This window comes from Microtus pennsylvanicus, chromosome 2, assembly GCF_037038515.1.
Source record: "Microtus pennsylvanicus isolate mMicPen1 chromosome 2, mMicPen1.hap1, whole genome shotgun sequence".
NCBI lineage: Eukaryota > Metazoa > Chordata > Mammalia > Rodentia > Cricetidae > Microtus > Microtus pennsylvanicus.
Window position 1 is genome coordinate 102,798,422 of NC_134580.1, and position 13,310 is coordinate 102,811,731.

Below are 13,310 nucleotides of genomic sequence, written 5' to 3' on the forward strand. Positions count from 1 at the left end.
CTCCTTTGGTCCTTGACTGCAGTGATTTCACAAAAGTAGCTCACTAATGAAACAGTACTCTCTGTTGACTTCGCTGAAGTCACGGAAAAGCCTGGTGATCTTCAAAGAGCAGTCATGGCAGCTCCGTAAAGATGAAATAAGCTCAGCACCTACGCCTTCACGTGATATGACTTACTGCCTTGTTTCCAACAGAGATCAAGTCTATACAGTGAACTTAAATGAAATCCCCAAAACAGAGGTCATACCAAGCAAGGTGAGCCGCTAGCTACAAGAGGGCAAATGTATTCACACACCCTCTGAGCTTCAGTCACGCCCCCCTCCAAAAGCGCTGCCTTTTAAAACTGAACTTTGATTTTACTTGGTTAATCTAGAAGCTGACGTGGAGGTCCAGACAACAGGATCGAGAAAACTGCGCTATGAAAGGCAAGCATAAAGTGAGTGCGGCGGCTGTGTGCCTGCTATGTTCCCCTCTTTCTGGGCTTGCTGTCATAACATCAGCGCAGGAGATGTCTCACAGCCGTGTACTTATTCTTCCCTTAGGATGAGTGCCACAACTTCATCAAAGTCTTTGTTCCGAGAAACGATGAGATGGTTTTTGTCTGTGGTACCAATGCTTTCAACCCGATGTGTAGATACTATAGGGTAAGCATGTTTTAGATGATGACTTGTTTTTCCCCTTCAACTATATTATCCTTCACTGGTTTGCTAGTAGAGCTGAACCTTCTGTGCTGTAACCCAGTGATTGGTTTCATCTCTCGTGTTATAAGAGAATGCAAAGCAGAATCCCTCAAATAGAATTCCAGTATAAATAAAGCAATATTGCCTTCAAATAAGTACATTGAACAGATGTGACACCAGCTATTTTTTTCTTTCCTCTTGCAGTTGAATACCTTAGAGTATGATGGGGAAGAAATTAGCGGCCTGGCACGCTGCCCATTTGATGCCCGACAAACCAACGTTGCCCTTTTTGCTGGTAAGAAGCTGTGGTGTTCTGAATATCAAGGATTAATGACATTGAAGGTAGAGAAGAATTTAAAGGAAGGAGAAAGCTCAGACTTTGGGTGGATACTTTGACATAAGCATTTCAGTGGCTAAAGCCAGTTGAGCCAATTGTCAGGAAGAATACATTAAAAAAAAAAAAAGAGTATCTCAGTGACTGGGATATAAGCCTTCTTGCACGTGGCTCTGTCATTAGCTAAGCTGCTGACCCTGAATACATTGCTTAATTTTTGGTGTGTAGACCCTTCATCTGTCAAATTAGGTAATATCGTAGGACAGCCAATTAGAGGGTGAGGGTGAGCCCAGGTGTGGATTACTGCACAGATAATGGTGACAGGTGGCATTGCGGAAGGTGACCATGCTGACATGCCGTAGGGAATTATGGTTATTTTACCAAATTATAACTCTGGTTTCAGATGGAAAGCTCTATTCTGCCACAGTGGCTGACTTCCTGGCCAGTGATGCTGTCATTTACAGAAGCATGGGAGATGGATCTGCCCTTCGCACAATAAAATATGATTCCAAATGGATCAAAGGTACCCGTGAGAAGCAATGCCGTTGGGTTGCTGGGGATGCTCAGATGGCCAAGGCCACCAGGGAGCTCAGGGCAGGACTTTGGATTGCTCATCTAGAATAAGCGCATGGTGTTTTGCTTATGAATGGGGCATTGACAGGGAATGATCAGACCAGTCGACATGTCATCAGGGACGTTCATCCAGGCCAGTGTGCAAGTGGCCGAAGCAAAATCCAAGAGCTAAAGAGAGGCCTTGTCTTCGGGTATCAGTTTGTCTCACTCCAAATGCACGCAATACTACCTACCCTCCCTTGCCTGTCCACCCATCTTGGAACGTTAGTAGTGAGAACCGATGAGTTAAGTCATGTAGAGTCATTTTGTTCTTCCGAGGTTTAAACAAAAATCTCAATATGAGGTTTCCTTCCCTAGCTAAATAGGTCAATGAACAAATCTGTTGAAACAAAGGCCTTTGCTGTAGTTCAGTTCCCCATAGGCCGTGTTTACAGTCCATTAGCTGATTTAAAGACACAGGCTCCTGAAGTTGAACACACCCATGTTGGGACTCCAAGGAATCATTGTTGCAAGGGCAGTTATGCAGCATACCTGGCCGCTGGGGGTCTTACGCTAACTGAATCATCCCTTAAGAATGGTTTGTTTTCAATTTTCTTCCAGAACCACACTTTCTTCATGCCATCGAATATGGAAACTATGTCTATTTCTTCTTCCGAGAAATCGCTGTGGAACACAATAACTTGGGCAAGGCAAGTATATACACTAGATATGCTGCAGTGTGAACTTGAACCTCGTGGAATCGCACCCACCTTGGCAGACTTCTGGGTGCTCTCCTGGCCTGTTTCAGAGAGCTGGCTTCAGTGCATGTGAGGCCGAGTAAGGGAACCGGGTTGCTGATGGTACAGCTGATGACTGGGAAACACCTCCCAATGCCCAAAGTGGGAAGAGCTGCCTCCTCGGGCGTTCATTTCTATCACCACGGAAAGTGGGGGCTTCTTTTTCACTCTTTAGACAGCCATTGATGGTCTCATCATTTCCCATGTCAAAGGCAGAATGGAGAAGGGGACCCCCCCGCGCCCCATTCATTTTAGAGTGTTTCTGTATAAGTACATGTACTCCTTGAGTACATCAGTCTCTTCTGTGACCACATTCTGTGACACCACATTTCAATATGAGAAGCAATAGAAAAAGTTAGAGACAGAAGTTCAGACATGGTTTTCATTCTGCCCGGATGGTAGCTAGCTCATGTCTGGAGAGCGTGTTTGGCAGTGTGGGGAAAACTCTCCACGGCTCGCTTCCTATTCGGAAGCAGTGAGGGGGCAGCTAGTTTTGAGCCAGACATGGAGTTGGTTTGTTTGTTTTTGTTTTTTGTCCCTCCCCTAAGTAGCAGCATTTTGTGGGTTCCTCTTCCATGCTCATAACCTCGTCATCGCTTGGCTTTTGTCTCCCGGCAGGCTGTGTACTCCCGCGTGGCTCGCATTTGTAAGAACGACATGGGTGGCTCCCAGCGGGTCCTGGAGAAACACTGGACTTCCTTCCTGAAGGCTCGGCTTAACTGCTCTGTCCCCGGAGATTCCTTTTTCTATTTCGACGTCCTGCAGTCCATCACAGACATAATACAGATCAATGGCATCCCCACCGTGATTGGGGTCTTCACCACGCAGCTCAACAGGTGGGAACAAGCAGAGCCCTGCTCCTCCCAGGGATGCTCTGTGCTCCTTGTTGGACCCTGGCATGGCCCCCATTGCCAGCCTCTTCCTCACGGCTTTCTCATTTTTCAGCATTCCCGGCTCTGCAGTCTGTGCCTTCAGCATGGATGACATTGAGAAAGTGTTCAAAGGGCGATTCAAAGAACAGAAAACCCCTGACTCTGTTTGGACGGCAGTCCCCGAAGACAAAGTACCAAAACCAAGGCAAGGAAAAGAGTCGAAAGGTTTTTGTATTGAACAAAACCACTGTGAACCTTGGAACCCTCTGTCTGTCTGTCCTCCCTCCCAGCAGGGCAATCCTGTGAGGCAGCCCCCAGAAAGTCAGTAAATGGTGTCCTGTTACACCCGGTGCCTGGGGATGTGAAGGGCCCGTGGAATTCTGGGACATTATATTGCTCCTCTGGCTTTGCTGCCATTCATTCCTCTCTTGACCTCTTTCCCATGGAAGGCGTGCTCACTCCTTAAATACAATTATGTGAGAGAGAACGATTGAAGATCGCTGTTTGCATTTCAGGCCTGGCTGTTGTGCCAAACACGGCCTCGCGGAAGCTTACAAAACCTCCATCGACTTCCCAGATGAGACCCTGTCTTTCATCAAATCCCATCCCCTGATGGACTCTGCTGTTCCGCCCATCGCTGATGAGCCCTGGTTCACAAAGACACGGGTCAGGTGAGACCATGGGTAGTCTACTTCTACCGCACAGCTCGGTGACTGCCCACCGCCTGGTCTGACGTGCCTCTCTCCTCTGCTAGGTACAGGTTGACGGCCATCGAAGTGGACCGTGCAGCAGGGCCCTATCAGAACTACACAGTCATCTTTGTTGGCTCTGAAGCTGGTGTGGTGCTTAAAGTACTGGCAAAGACCAGTCCCTTCTCTTTGAATGACAGCGTATTGCTTGAAGAGATTGAAGCGTACAACCAAGCCAAGTAAGTACGTTTGAGGAGAAATCTCTTCAGCTCTGCTCAAAACAAAAAGGGCTTGGTGTGTATCTCCTCTGGCCATTTCCTCTCAGACTTCTAAATTAGTGGTGCTTTTTACGGGTTCTGTTTGAGTTTTATTTCTTCTTTTATTATTTATCTCCCCCTTGAAATACCTTTCAGGCTTGTTTGGTTTTGTAAAGCCCACTAGGGCAAGGAGAGTGAACAGCTGATGAGCTTAAAAATAAGTCAGCCCTTCTTTCTCACCGGTGAAAAATGAGAACATTTCAGCACCATCTTACCTCGCAGATCTATTTCAGGAGGCCGCGCGTGGTACAGTTGGTTGTAAGCATGCTCACCGAGGATAGACTTAAGTGTTTAGCCTTTTGTTCTAGCCAGGGAGCTGAGAATGTTCAGACAATTAAAATACAGAAGTAAGCGAGAGGAATAGAGCACATGAGACAGACACCCAGAGGCCTCTCGCACGGGAGGACTTAAGCACGTTAGAATAGCATCCTTCTCTTTCTCTAGAGTCCAGCACGCTCTTTACAGCAGCCATGCCATTCAGCCCTTTTAAAGGCCCTTTGTTCAGCTTGAAATGGACCCAGCTATGCAAAAGCATAGAGCCGTATCCCACAATTCCTTGGCTTGCTTTAGCCGCCAAATCCCACACACCTCATATATCGTTGGCGTGGGTGTGACTTCAGTGTATGTCTTCAAACCATACCCACAAAACAGGTGCAGCTCTGAGAGCGAGGAGGATAGGAAGGTCGTCTCATTACAGTTGGACAAAGATCACCATGCTTTATACGTGGCCTTCTCCAGCTGCGTCGTGCGCATCCCCCTCAGCCGCTGTGAGCGCTACGGAGCCTGTAAAAAGTAAGCTGGTGTTTCCCCGCGCACTCCGGCTCTCGCAGTGGCATCTTCTGTGCTGATTAAGAAAATCCACGTCACAGCTTGTCTGGTTTTTCTACAGGTCCTGCATTGCCTCACGGGACCCGTACTGTGGCTGGTTAAGCCAGGGCGTTTGTGAGAGAGTGACCTTAGGGATGCTGTAAGTACCCCGGACCACCTAACCAGATATATTGCTTTTTCATTTCCTTTATTTCTTTTTCTGGTACGGGCAAAGTTTTTAAAAGAGAAAACCTAAAATATGCAAGGGAAATGGGATTTAGACTCAGCAACCCTTGAGGGCAGTGCATTCTGGGGAAGAACATTCCACTCTCTCAGACATCCTAGATAAACTAACAAGTAGTTCCTTCGGCAAGTTTGTTGAATCGTCAGGTGTTCTCTCTGCTTACCGTCACTAATCAGTCTGTGTTCTCGGCTCTGTCCTGGTTGTCCCTTGTGTCCCTATGAAGGCTGTTAACTGAAGACTTCTTTGCTTTCCATAACCACAGCGCTGGAGGATATGAACAAGACATGGAATACGGCAACACAGCCCACCTAGGGGACTGCCACGGTAAGACAGACGCCTCCCTGCCCTCCTGATGCTGCTTTTGACTACGGTTGCACGCCAACATTATTTTACAACCAGCCTTTAGAATGACTCGGGACACAAACCACCTAGCATTTGACGTAAACTTCGCAAAAGCTGAGCTGTTTGGTCATGGGGGTCCGTTAGAAAAGATTCTGAATTTTTCTTTTTCTTCCCCATTTGAACTTCTGTTAAAAGCAATCTAGAGAAAGGTAGTCTAGCCGGTAGACTTTTAATTTGTAGTCTTTCCTTTTGACTTTTCCCTATGACTTGGAGTTCATAAACTTTTTTGCTTTCTTTCGGTTGCTTCTCACTGATCACTTGTTCCTTTAATCCCTTTAGAAAGTTTGCCTACTTCAACTACACCAGATTACCAAATATTTGGCGGTCCAACATCTGGTTAGTTTTTTTTAATTTTTTTGAATTAACAACCTTTTCTTTCCTTCGGTTCAGCATTTTCAGCCCCTCTCCCCCTCCTCCTTTTGCGCAGTTTGGCAGCCCTTCATTTTTCCGCTTTGACTCATAAACCCTCTGAAGGTCCTGAAAGATGTTTTCTTACTCAGCCCTCCACCCATTGTAGCATGTTATTGATTCATCACTGACCCAGGCACATCCTTAAGGAAAGTCAAGTGGGCTGACATGTACCGCATTTCAACTGCACGCCGGCCGCCCAGCTTCCTTCTCTCTCAACCCCTTGCATTGTGAATGCTCCCTCTGGCCATCTATGTTCCATGGATGACGGAACCGCATAATGTCCCCCTTCTCTCCCCACCTTTCATAAGACCAAGGAATGAACAATACACATTTTGCGAAAATGTGTATTTCTGAGTTTTCAAGATCTTTTTTGAATGTTTTGTGGCAATCCCAGGAATCTCTGAATGTTGTGATCTCAGTGGTGTGAGAGAAGCTTCAGGTGAATGAAGCTGGGCTTTGATGTGTGACGATGTACAGTGGGGTCTCCGTGCACATCTGTCTGTGTTTGCTTAGAATTCTGGGACTCTTGGATCAGTCTCTACCATGTCTAAAAGCATATGCTTGTATATTCGTGGAAATCTACTAGGTTAAAGCTGGTAATGGAGCCAGAGAAGTTCAGTTGCTCTTTGGTCTACACTGCTTCTAGGGTTCCCATCAGTTTTATCCCTCAGGGGAGGAGAAAAGGATGACCCATCTCTAGGATCTCAGCCTCCCTAGTCAGTGTATAAATGCCATTGCCTGTGCATGAGTTACTGCTAACTCTTTGGAAGAAACTCCCCAGGCATTTCAGAGAGCACAGCAAGGTTTGTGTGCACTGTGGATGGGAGCTCTCAGTGCAGTGAGAAATCTCCAAATGGACAAGAGGCCCTGGAGAAGCAGAACGGCCTCATAGGCAGAACTGGTGTATCCGGTCCAAAATCAGCTGTTTACTGGCCTTGGCCAGGTATTTCCTATAATTCCGTTATAGCTTCTCCAGGGAAGGGTAAAAGACCCCAACTATTCACAAAAGTCCTCTGTACAATACATATTGCAAATAAATCAAATGAACCCCCAAGATCTGGAGGAAAGCAGGATCATCCCGAGCTGGGGCTCACATTACGTTTCCACGAGGAGACTTCAGTAGGAATGTTCTCATATCTTTACTTTTGAAATCTGCATAGTCTTGTCTTCCTTGTCAGTTTTTAGTTTTTACACTTCTCTTACATGACAAGGATTTGGAATAGTCCCCCTGGTGTGCTTTTAACCCAGTTCTTGGGCAGGATTTCTCAGACGGTAAAGTGCAACAAAGCAATCAGAAAACTCTTCCAACGCTAGCCGTGTTAATGGACATCTGTGTTTGCCACCACAGACATGGAGGTATCTTCATCTTCTGTTGCCACTGTGGCAAGTAGCCCAGAAATTACATCTAAAGTGGTTGATACCTGGAGACCTAAACTGACGAGCTCCCGGAAATTTGTAGTTCAAGATGGCCCATACACTTCTGATTTTACTGATACTATATCAGGTATCCCAAAGGGTAAGGCCTGGCCAGGCACCTCCTCTCCAACTGCATGGAAACCTGACTCCTCGCACGGCTCTCAGAGGTGAAGCTCTGTAGAACTAGAGGTGCCTTCCTCTAGGTTCTCCGGCCACGGTGACTTGGCTGTCCCGTGGTTAAAGTCTGAGTGCATTCCTACCCGAGACATAGCTCCTGAAACAGCCACTCAGACATTCTAATCTGCGCCAGTTTCGGCCTGGAGACACTGAGAGCCTGCTGAATATTAGAGAATTTTGAGGGTCACCCTCACAATATCAAAAAAAAAATGAAAAAAAAAACTCAGATGACAAATATCCTGTTACCAAAATTCTATCTATCTAGGAGGCTTTCTCTGCCCCTTGCTTAGCTTCAGCTGGACCTGTGATGCGGAAAGGCTATGTGGAGTGACATGTCACTCAGATGCCACAAGCCATAAAGCATGACATAGTGCTTGTCCATAATTACTACTCTCGGCACATAATAGATGAAGTTTAAAAGCTGCCTGACCAATTTGCTTATTAGATTTACTCCTCTGAGGAAAAGAAGTCTATCCCTTTGTGCATACACGGTGGTATCAGGTTTCCAATCAGTTCTTACCGCATTGCCTTGTCATTTATGATTTACTTCTGTTGATTTTTGTTTTTTTTATATTTTCATTGAAAACAATTTTATACTCATTATTTCTGTTGATTTCTTCAGTAATACCATTTCTTTCTTCCTTTCTCTCCTGCTCTTTCACAATGCCATGAAATTTCCATAACATTGACAGCTGATTTAAACCAACTAATATTAAAGGCCTTAGTAGTACTCTCTTAACACCAGAGAACTGTCCCACTCGCTCGGACTCAGTTACTCTGGGATAGTTGCATGGAGAACACAGAATGGACTTGAATACCTCTTAATCTAACCCTTCTTTAATCAATCCTTAGATGTCTGTGGTTGCATTAAAATCTCCAGTGGTTACCAACTAACTCACTCTTCACTCCCTAGGTCTAATTTAAGTATTCCTCAAATACCTCCAGATAATTTAACGATATTTCTGAAACTAATACATAGATGGTTTTCTCACACTGCCCGGCTTTCTTACATAGTAGCTACTTCGTGAATATTTCATCCCAAGATGAAATTTCAAAGTAGATCCGTGAAGACGAGAACGCGCCAGAGTACATTGTAATTAACCCTGACCAAGGACCTGATTTTAGTTTGTAGCCAGCTACGCTTTTGTTCTGGTTAACACAACTGTATTAGCATAGCTCTTTTACCTACCGTGATGTGTGTTTTTGCTAATTCAGGCATTGCCTTAACTCCAGCTGCAACTCTTTAGTCCTGATTTAGGAATTAGGGGAGAAGCGTAAGGTAAATGTTTTCTGGCATACTCTAACTCCTCTCTTTAGATAGAAACTCTTAAAATTCCTAACAGCTGCTTAAGGGAGATTGGAGGAAAGGAGGGGGGAATATATGCCAAATGGAAGATAAGAGTCATGTTGCCTTTCGCAGCAAGCATATATATTTCTGGAGACTGTAGTGTGATTTAAGGGGGAGGGGAAATAGATGGGAAACGCGAGGATCTGTTGATCCTATAAGCTAGGCCTATAGGGCATTTGAAGATAGTATTGGTTCAGTGTAAGCACTTTTATATTTATTATTGTTTGGAAAGCACCTCAAAGTCTTCACGTATCTGTTGCAGGTGTACGGTGGGAAGTCCAATCTGGAGACTCCAACCAGATGGTCCATATGAACGTCCTCATTACCTGTGTGTTTGCCGCTTTCGTCCTGGGTGCGTTCATTGCAGGCGTGGCTGTATACTGCTACCGTGACATGTTTGTTCGCAAGAACAGAAAGATCCATAAAGACGCCGAATCGGCCCAGTCGTGCACCGACTCCAGTGGAAGCTTCGCCAAGCTGAATGGCCTCTTTGACAGTCCCGTCAAGGAATACCAACAGAACATTGATTCTCCTAAACTCTACAGCAACCTGCTGACCAGTCGGAAGGAGCTGCCACCCAACGCGGATACAAAATCCATGGTCATGGAGCATCGAGGCCAGCCTCCAGAGCTGGCTGCTCTCCCCACACCCGAGTCCACGCCTGTGCTCCACCAGAAGACCCTGCAGGCCATGAAGAGCCACTCCGACAAGGCCCATGGCCACGGTGCTTCAAGGAGAGAACACCCCCAGTGTTTTCCTTCCAGTCCTCCACCCCACTCCCCGCTAAGTCACGGGCACATCCCCAGCGCTATTGTTCTTCCGAACGCCACCCACGACTACAACACGTCATTTTCAAACTCTAATGCTCACAAAGCCGAAAAGAAGCTTCAGAACATCGACCACCCTCTTACAAAGTCCAGTAAGAGGGAGCACCGGCGTTCTGTGGATTCCAGAAACACCCTTAACGACCTCCTGAAGCATCTGAATGACCCAAACAGTAACCCCAAAGCCATCATGGGAGAAATCCATATGGCGCATCAGACACTCATGCTGGACCCCGTAGGACCTATGTCTGAGGTCCCACCCAAGGTCCCTAACCGGGAGGCATCTCTGTACTCCCCTCCCTCAACACTCCCCAGAAATAGTCCAACCAAGAGAGTCGATGTCCCTACCACTCCCGGGGTCCCAATGACATCTCTGGAAAGACAAAGGGGTTATCATAAAAATTCCTCCCAGAGGCACTCTATATCAGCCGTGCCTAAAAACTTAAACTCACCAAATGGTGTTTTATTATCCAGACAGCCGAGTATGAACCGTGGAGGGTATATGCCTACTCCCACGGGGGCGAAGGTGGACTACATTCAGGGGACACCCGTGAGTGTCCACCTGCAGCCTTCCCTCTCTAGACAGAGCAGCTATACCAGTAATGGCACCCTACCCAGGACGGGACTAAAGAGGACACCATCCTTAAAACCTGATGTGCCACCAAAGCCTTCCTTTGTTCCTCAAACCACATCGGTCAGACCACTGAACAAATACACTTACTAGGCCTCAAGTGTGCTATTCTTGTGTGGCTTTATCCTGTCCCTGTTGTTGAGGTCGCTGTGAGGGTACCTTATGACAAGATACCTGCTTGTATTTTAAGAGAAACAAGTAGCCAAAGAAACTCTGTAACTTTGGTAACATCAGAACTTGCCACATGTAGCTACTGCATCCTGGCTTCTGTGTACTTGCCTGAAGCAAAGGGAGGTTCTGGTCATTCCATTTCTCTTGTTTGACGCTGAAGGGGTGTGTAGCCTGGAAGGGCTCCCTTCGCCGGTAGAAAGAGCTGACACAGTACTCAGAAGACTGAACAAATACTTGAAAATGGGTTCAATTTAGACTGCCATTATGTGTGGTCTTCCCATTAAATGTGAACATTTTAATATGTATGCATTCACCTTGCCTCTTGCACAAATGTCAAAATGAAAAGATGGGAATGTCTCAAAACAAATTGAGCTTGTAGATTACCAAGCAGTTTGCTAAAAAAAAAAAAAATCAATCTTTGACCCAAACTGTAGCATTTTTTTTTCATGTGTGGCACTGTTTTTTTTTATTTGATGCCACCAACAAAACTGTGTGAGAGGGGTGTGTGTGTGTGTGTGTGTGTGTGTGTGTGAGAGAGAGAGAGAGAGAGAGAGAGAGAGAGAGAGAGAGAGAGAGAAAGAGAGAGAGAGAGAGAGAGAGAGAGAGAGAGAGAGAGTTCTGTACCCATTAGGATTTATTTAGGTGCCCATTGCGTCTTTTTGTACTATGGAGTTGTTTACACTAAGCATGACTGAAGACAGCTAACTTCCTCCCACACCACCAGTTCATTGTGTTCAGCTCCGAGAAAGGAAGTCGAGGCTCCTTTGACTGTCAAGTGATTAACTTAACCTATGTGGTACCCAATGTCATGTAAGAACATGTAAGAGTTCTAAATAATTTTGTGCTGCTATTCATCAGAACTTCTCTTCCAGCCTTGCCAGCTTAAGAAGTTAGAGTTACTAAGATGTACCCTTGATGTATCTACCAGTATTCAGTAGTAACGTTTACCCGTCCACTGTGAATCAAAGCTACCTAACCCTCGACACACTCATAAGGGTTTCTTTTGATTGTGTTACTTTATTTTCCGCATAGCAAAAAAATTTTCTTCTGTTCACTCTTCCTTCCCCCAAGACAAAAAGAGAAAACCAAAACAGAGGACGAAAGAAAGAGACGGAAAGGAATTGCAGTCGGCTCACCAGGGAGGGCCTGAAAGCCCACACTGGTGCCTCCCTGTCCTCTGTGCTGTGTTCTGAGGATGCTCTCCTGAGTCATGCAGGCAATGACAGTGAACTGTAAATACCACATGTGAGTTTACCCGGATCTGTGCATCTTGTGCCTTATTCACGAGAGTGGTAGAAGTTCTGCAGTATGTGGAGTGTTTCCACTATTAGCGCATCATTTCCCATGTGCCAGTTGTAAATGTTCTTCAGCCAGCGCCCGACGACTTCTTACAAAGTCAGAAAGCAACCTTGAGCAATTTGTTGTTGAACTCTCCCCGCCCCCTCCCCCTCCCCATCCCCCACGCACCGGAATCAGAAGCAGCACCCGCCCTTGTCATGATAAACATTCCACCCCTGCTCTTCTGGAAATGTGAAGTCAGATGAGGGTTCCCAGGGAACGTGGCACCTGCGGAAACCATGTCTCTAACGTCATCTCTACGTAGCTTGGCAGAGCCCACTGAAGGCTGATGGTGTGTGCAGCCTACTGACAACTTTGGTTAACCCACTGCACATCACTCGGTCATTTGTCCAATCTAGTCAGAAAGTACCACAGCTGAGGAAGGCTCCTGACCCAGTCAGGTAGGGTTCAGCCGCTATCTTGGGACAGTGACGATGGCATACATTACTTGCGGGGACGAACGGGTGCAGAACACCAGGTCGTTTTTATATACGATGTAGAATACTGATGAAGTTGGTCTTTTCCTTCAAGAATATTCTTTTCTAGAGAGAGAGAAAAAAAAAAAACATTGATTCCTTAAAAGCTGAAACACCTGTTCTCAAACTACTTCAGCTTTGCAACTAAAATATTACACTTTAATCAATTAAACCAACCAACAGTAAGCACTACACAGTCTGCCACCCACGATGTGTCTGCATTTACCTGACAAATATTAATCCCAGCGTGGTAACTCTGTGTGACCCCGCTAACATCTTGTAACATTGTGCTGCCTTAGAGTGTACTGTGAGTTCTATCAGTATTTATGTTGAAATTTCTAACATGGAGTTTAGTCTCTATTCTTGTTAATTTAATTTTTAAATGCTTTATCCATTTGTGCAAAGGTAAACACAGATTGTATCTTTTTTAATGGTACGGCATAAAAAAAAAATAACCCTAAAGTGAAGTGGCTCTATACTCTTTTATAGAGTACTTTAACATGTATAGATACCTTGTAAACTTGTATTGTGGATGTGTAAATAATATGTACTTTGGGTTTTTAACACCGCATGTAAAGTCAAAATAAAATATCCAAGTCATTACACCCTGCCTTTTGACATTTAAGAGGTTTATACGTCATTTTTTTATGTTAGCCATGCTATATTTATTTCAAAGTCTAGTAACATTCTTATCAGAAATATTTGTTACCTTTTTACATTATGCTCCCATTTTCCCCTTGGAAGACTTGTTAAAGGCTGGAGCCTGAAGTTAGACAAGTAGTTCAGAAAATCACATGGCTGATGGTCCTGCATCCACAGCCAAATG

The 13,310-nt window shown here is 45.5% G+C and overlaps 1 protein-coding gene across 10 annotated transcripts in view; it reads left to right on the plus strand.

The window, feature by feature from the left end:
- The window catches only part of Sema6d (semaphorin 6D), a 563,414-nt gene extending 550,327 nt beyond the window's left edge, over positions 1-13,087 (plus strand). For 2 of the 10 annotated variants that reach the window (XM_075962009.1, XM_075962008.1), the window contains exons 4-18: positions 193-253; positions 372-434; positions 541-642; positions 883-973; positions 1,416-1,535; positions 2,186-2,274; positions 2,980-3,197; positions 3,307-3,438; positions 3,749-3,904; positions 3,988-4,161; positions 4,891-5,031; positions 5,129-5,206; positions 5,553-5,614; positions 9,307-11,195; positions 11,237-13,087. In XM_075962009.1, the coding sequence (XP_075818124.1) occupies positions 193-253; positions 372-434; positions 541-642; positions 883-973; positions 1,416-1,535; positions 2,186-2,274; positions 2,980-3,197; positions 3,307-3,438; positions 3,749-3,904; positions 3,988-4,161; positions 4,891-5,031; positions 5,129-5,206; positions 5,553-5,614; positions 9,307-10,592 (2,773 nt within the window). In that variant the 3' untranslated portion in view covers positions 10,593-11,195; positions 11,237-13,087. Of the gene's footprint in view, positions 1-192; positions 254-371; positions 435-540; positions 643-882; positions 974-1,415; positions 1,536-2,185; positions 2,275-2,979; positions 3,198-3,306; positions 3,439-3,748; positions 3,905-3,987; positions 4,162-4,890; positions 5,032-5,128; positions 5,207-5,513; positions 5,615-5,971; positions 6,029-7,451; positions 7,620-9,306; positions 11,198-11,234 lie in introns of all 10 variants that reach the window. The other 8 variants (XM_075961999.1, XM_075962002.1, XM_075962001.1 and 5 more) reach the window with 8 other exon arrangements.
- The last annotated feature ends 223 nt before the right edge of the window (positions 13,088-13,310 follow it).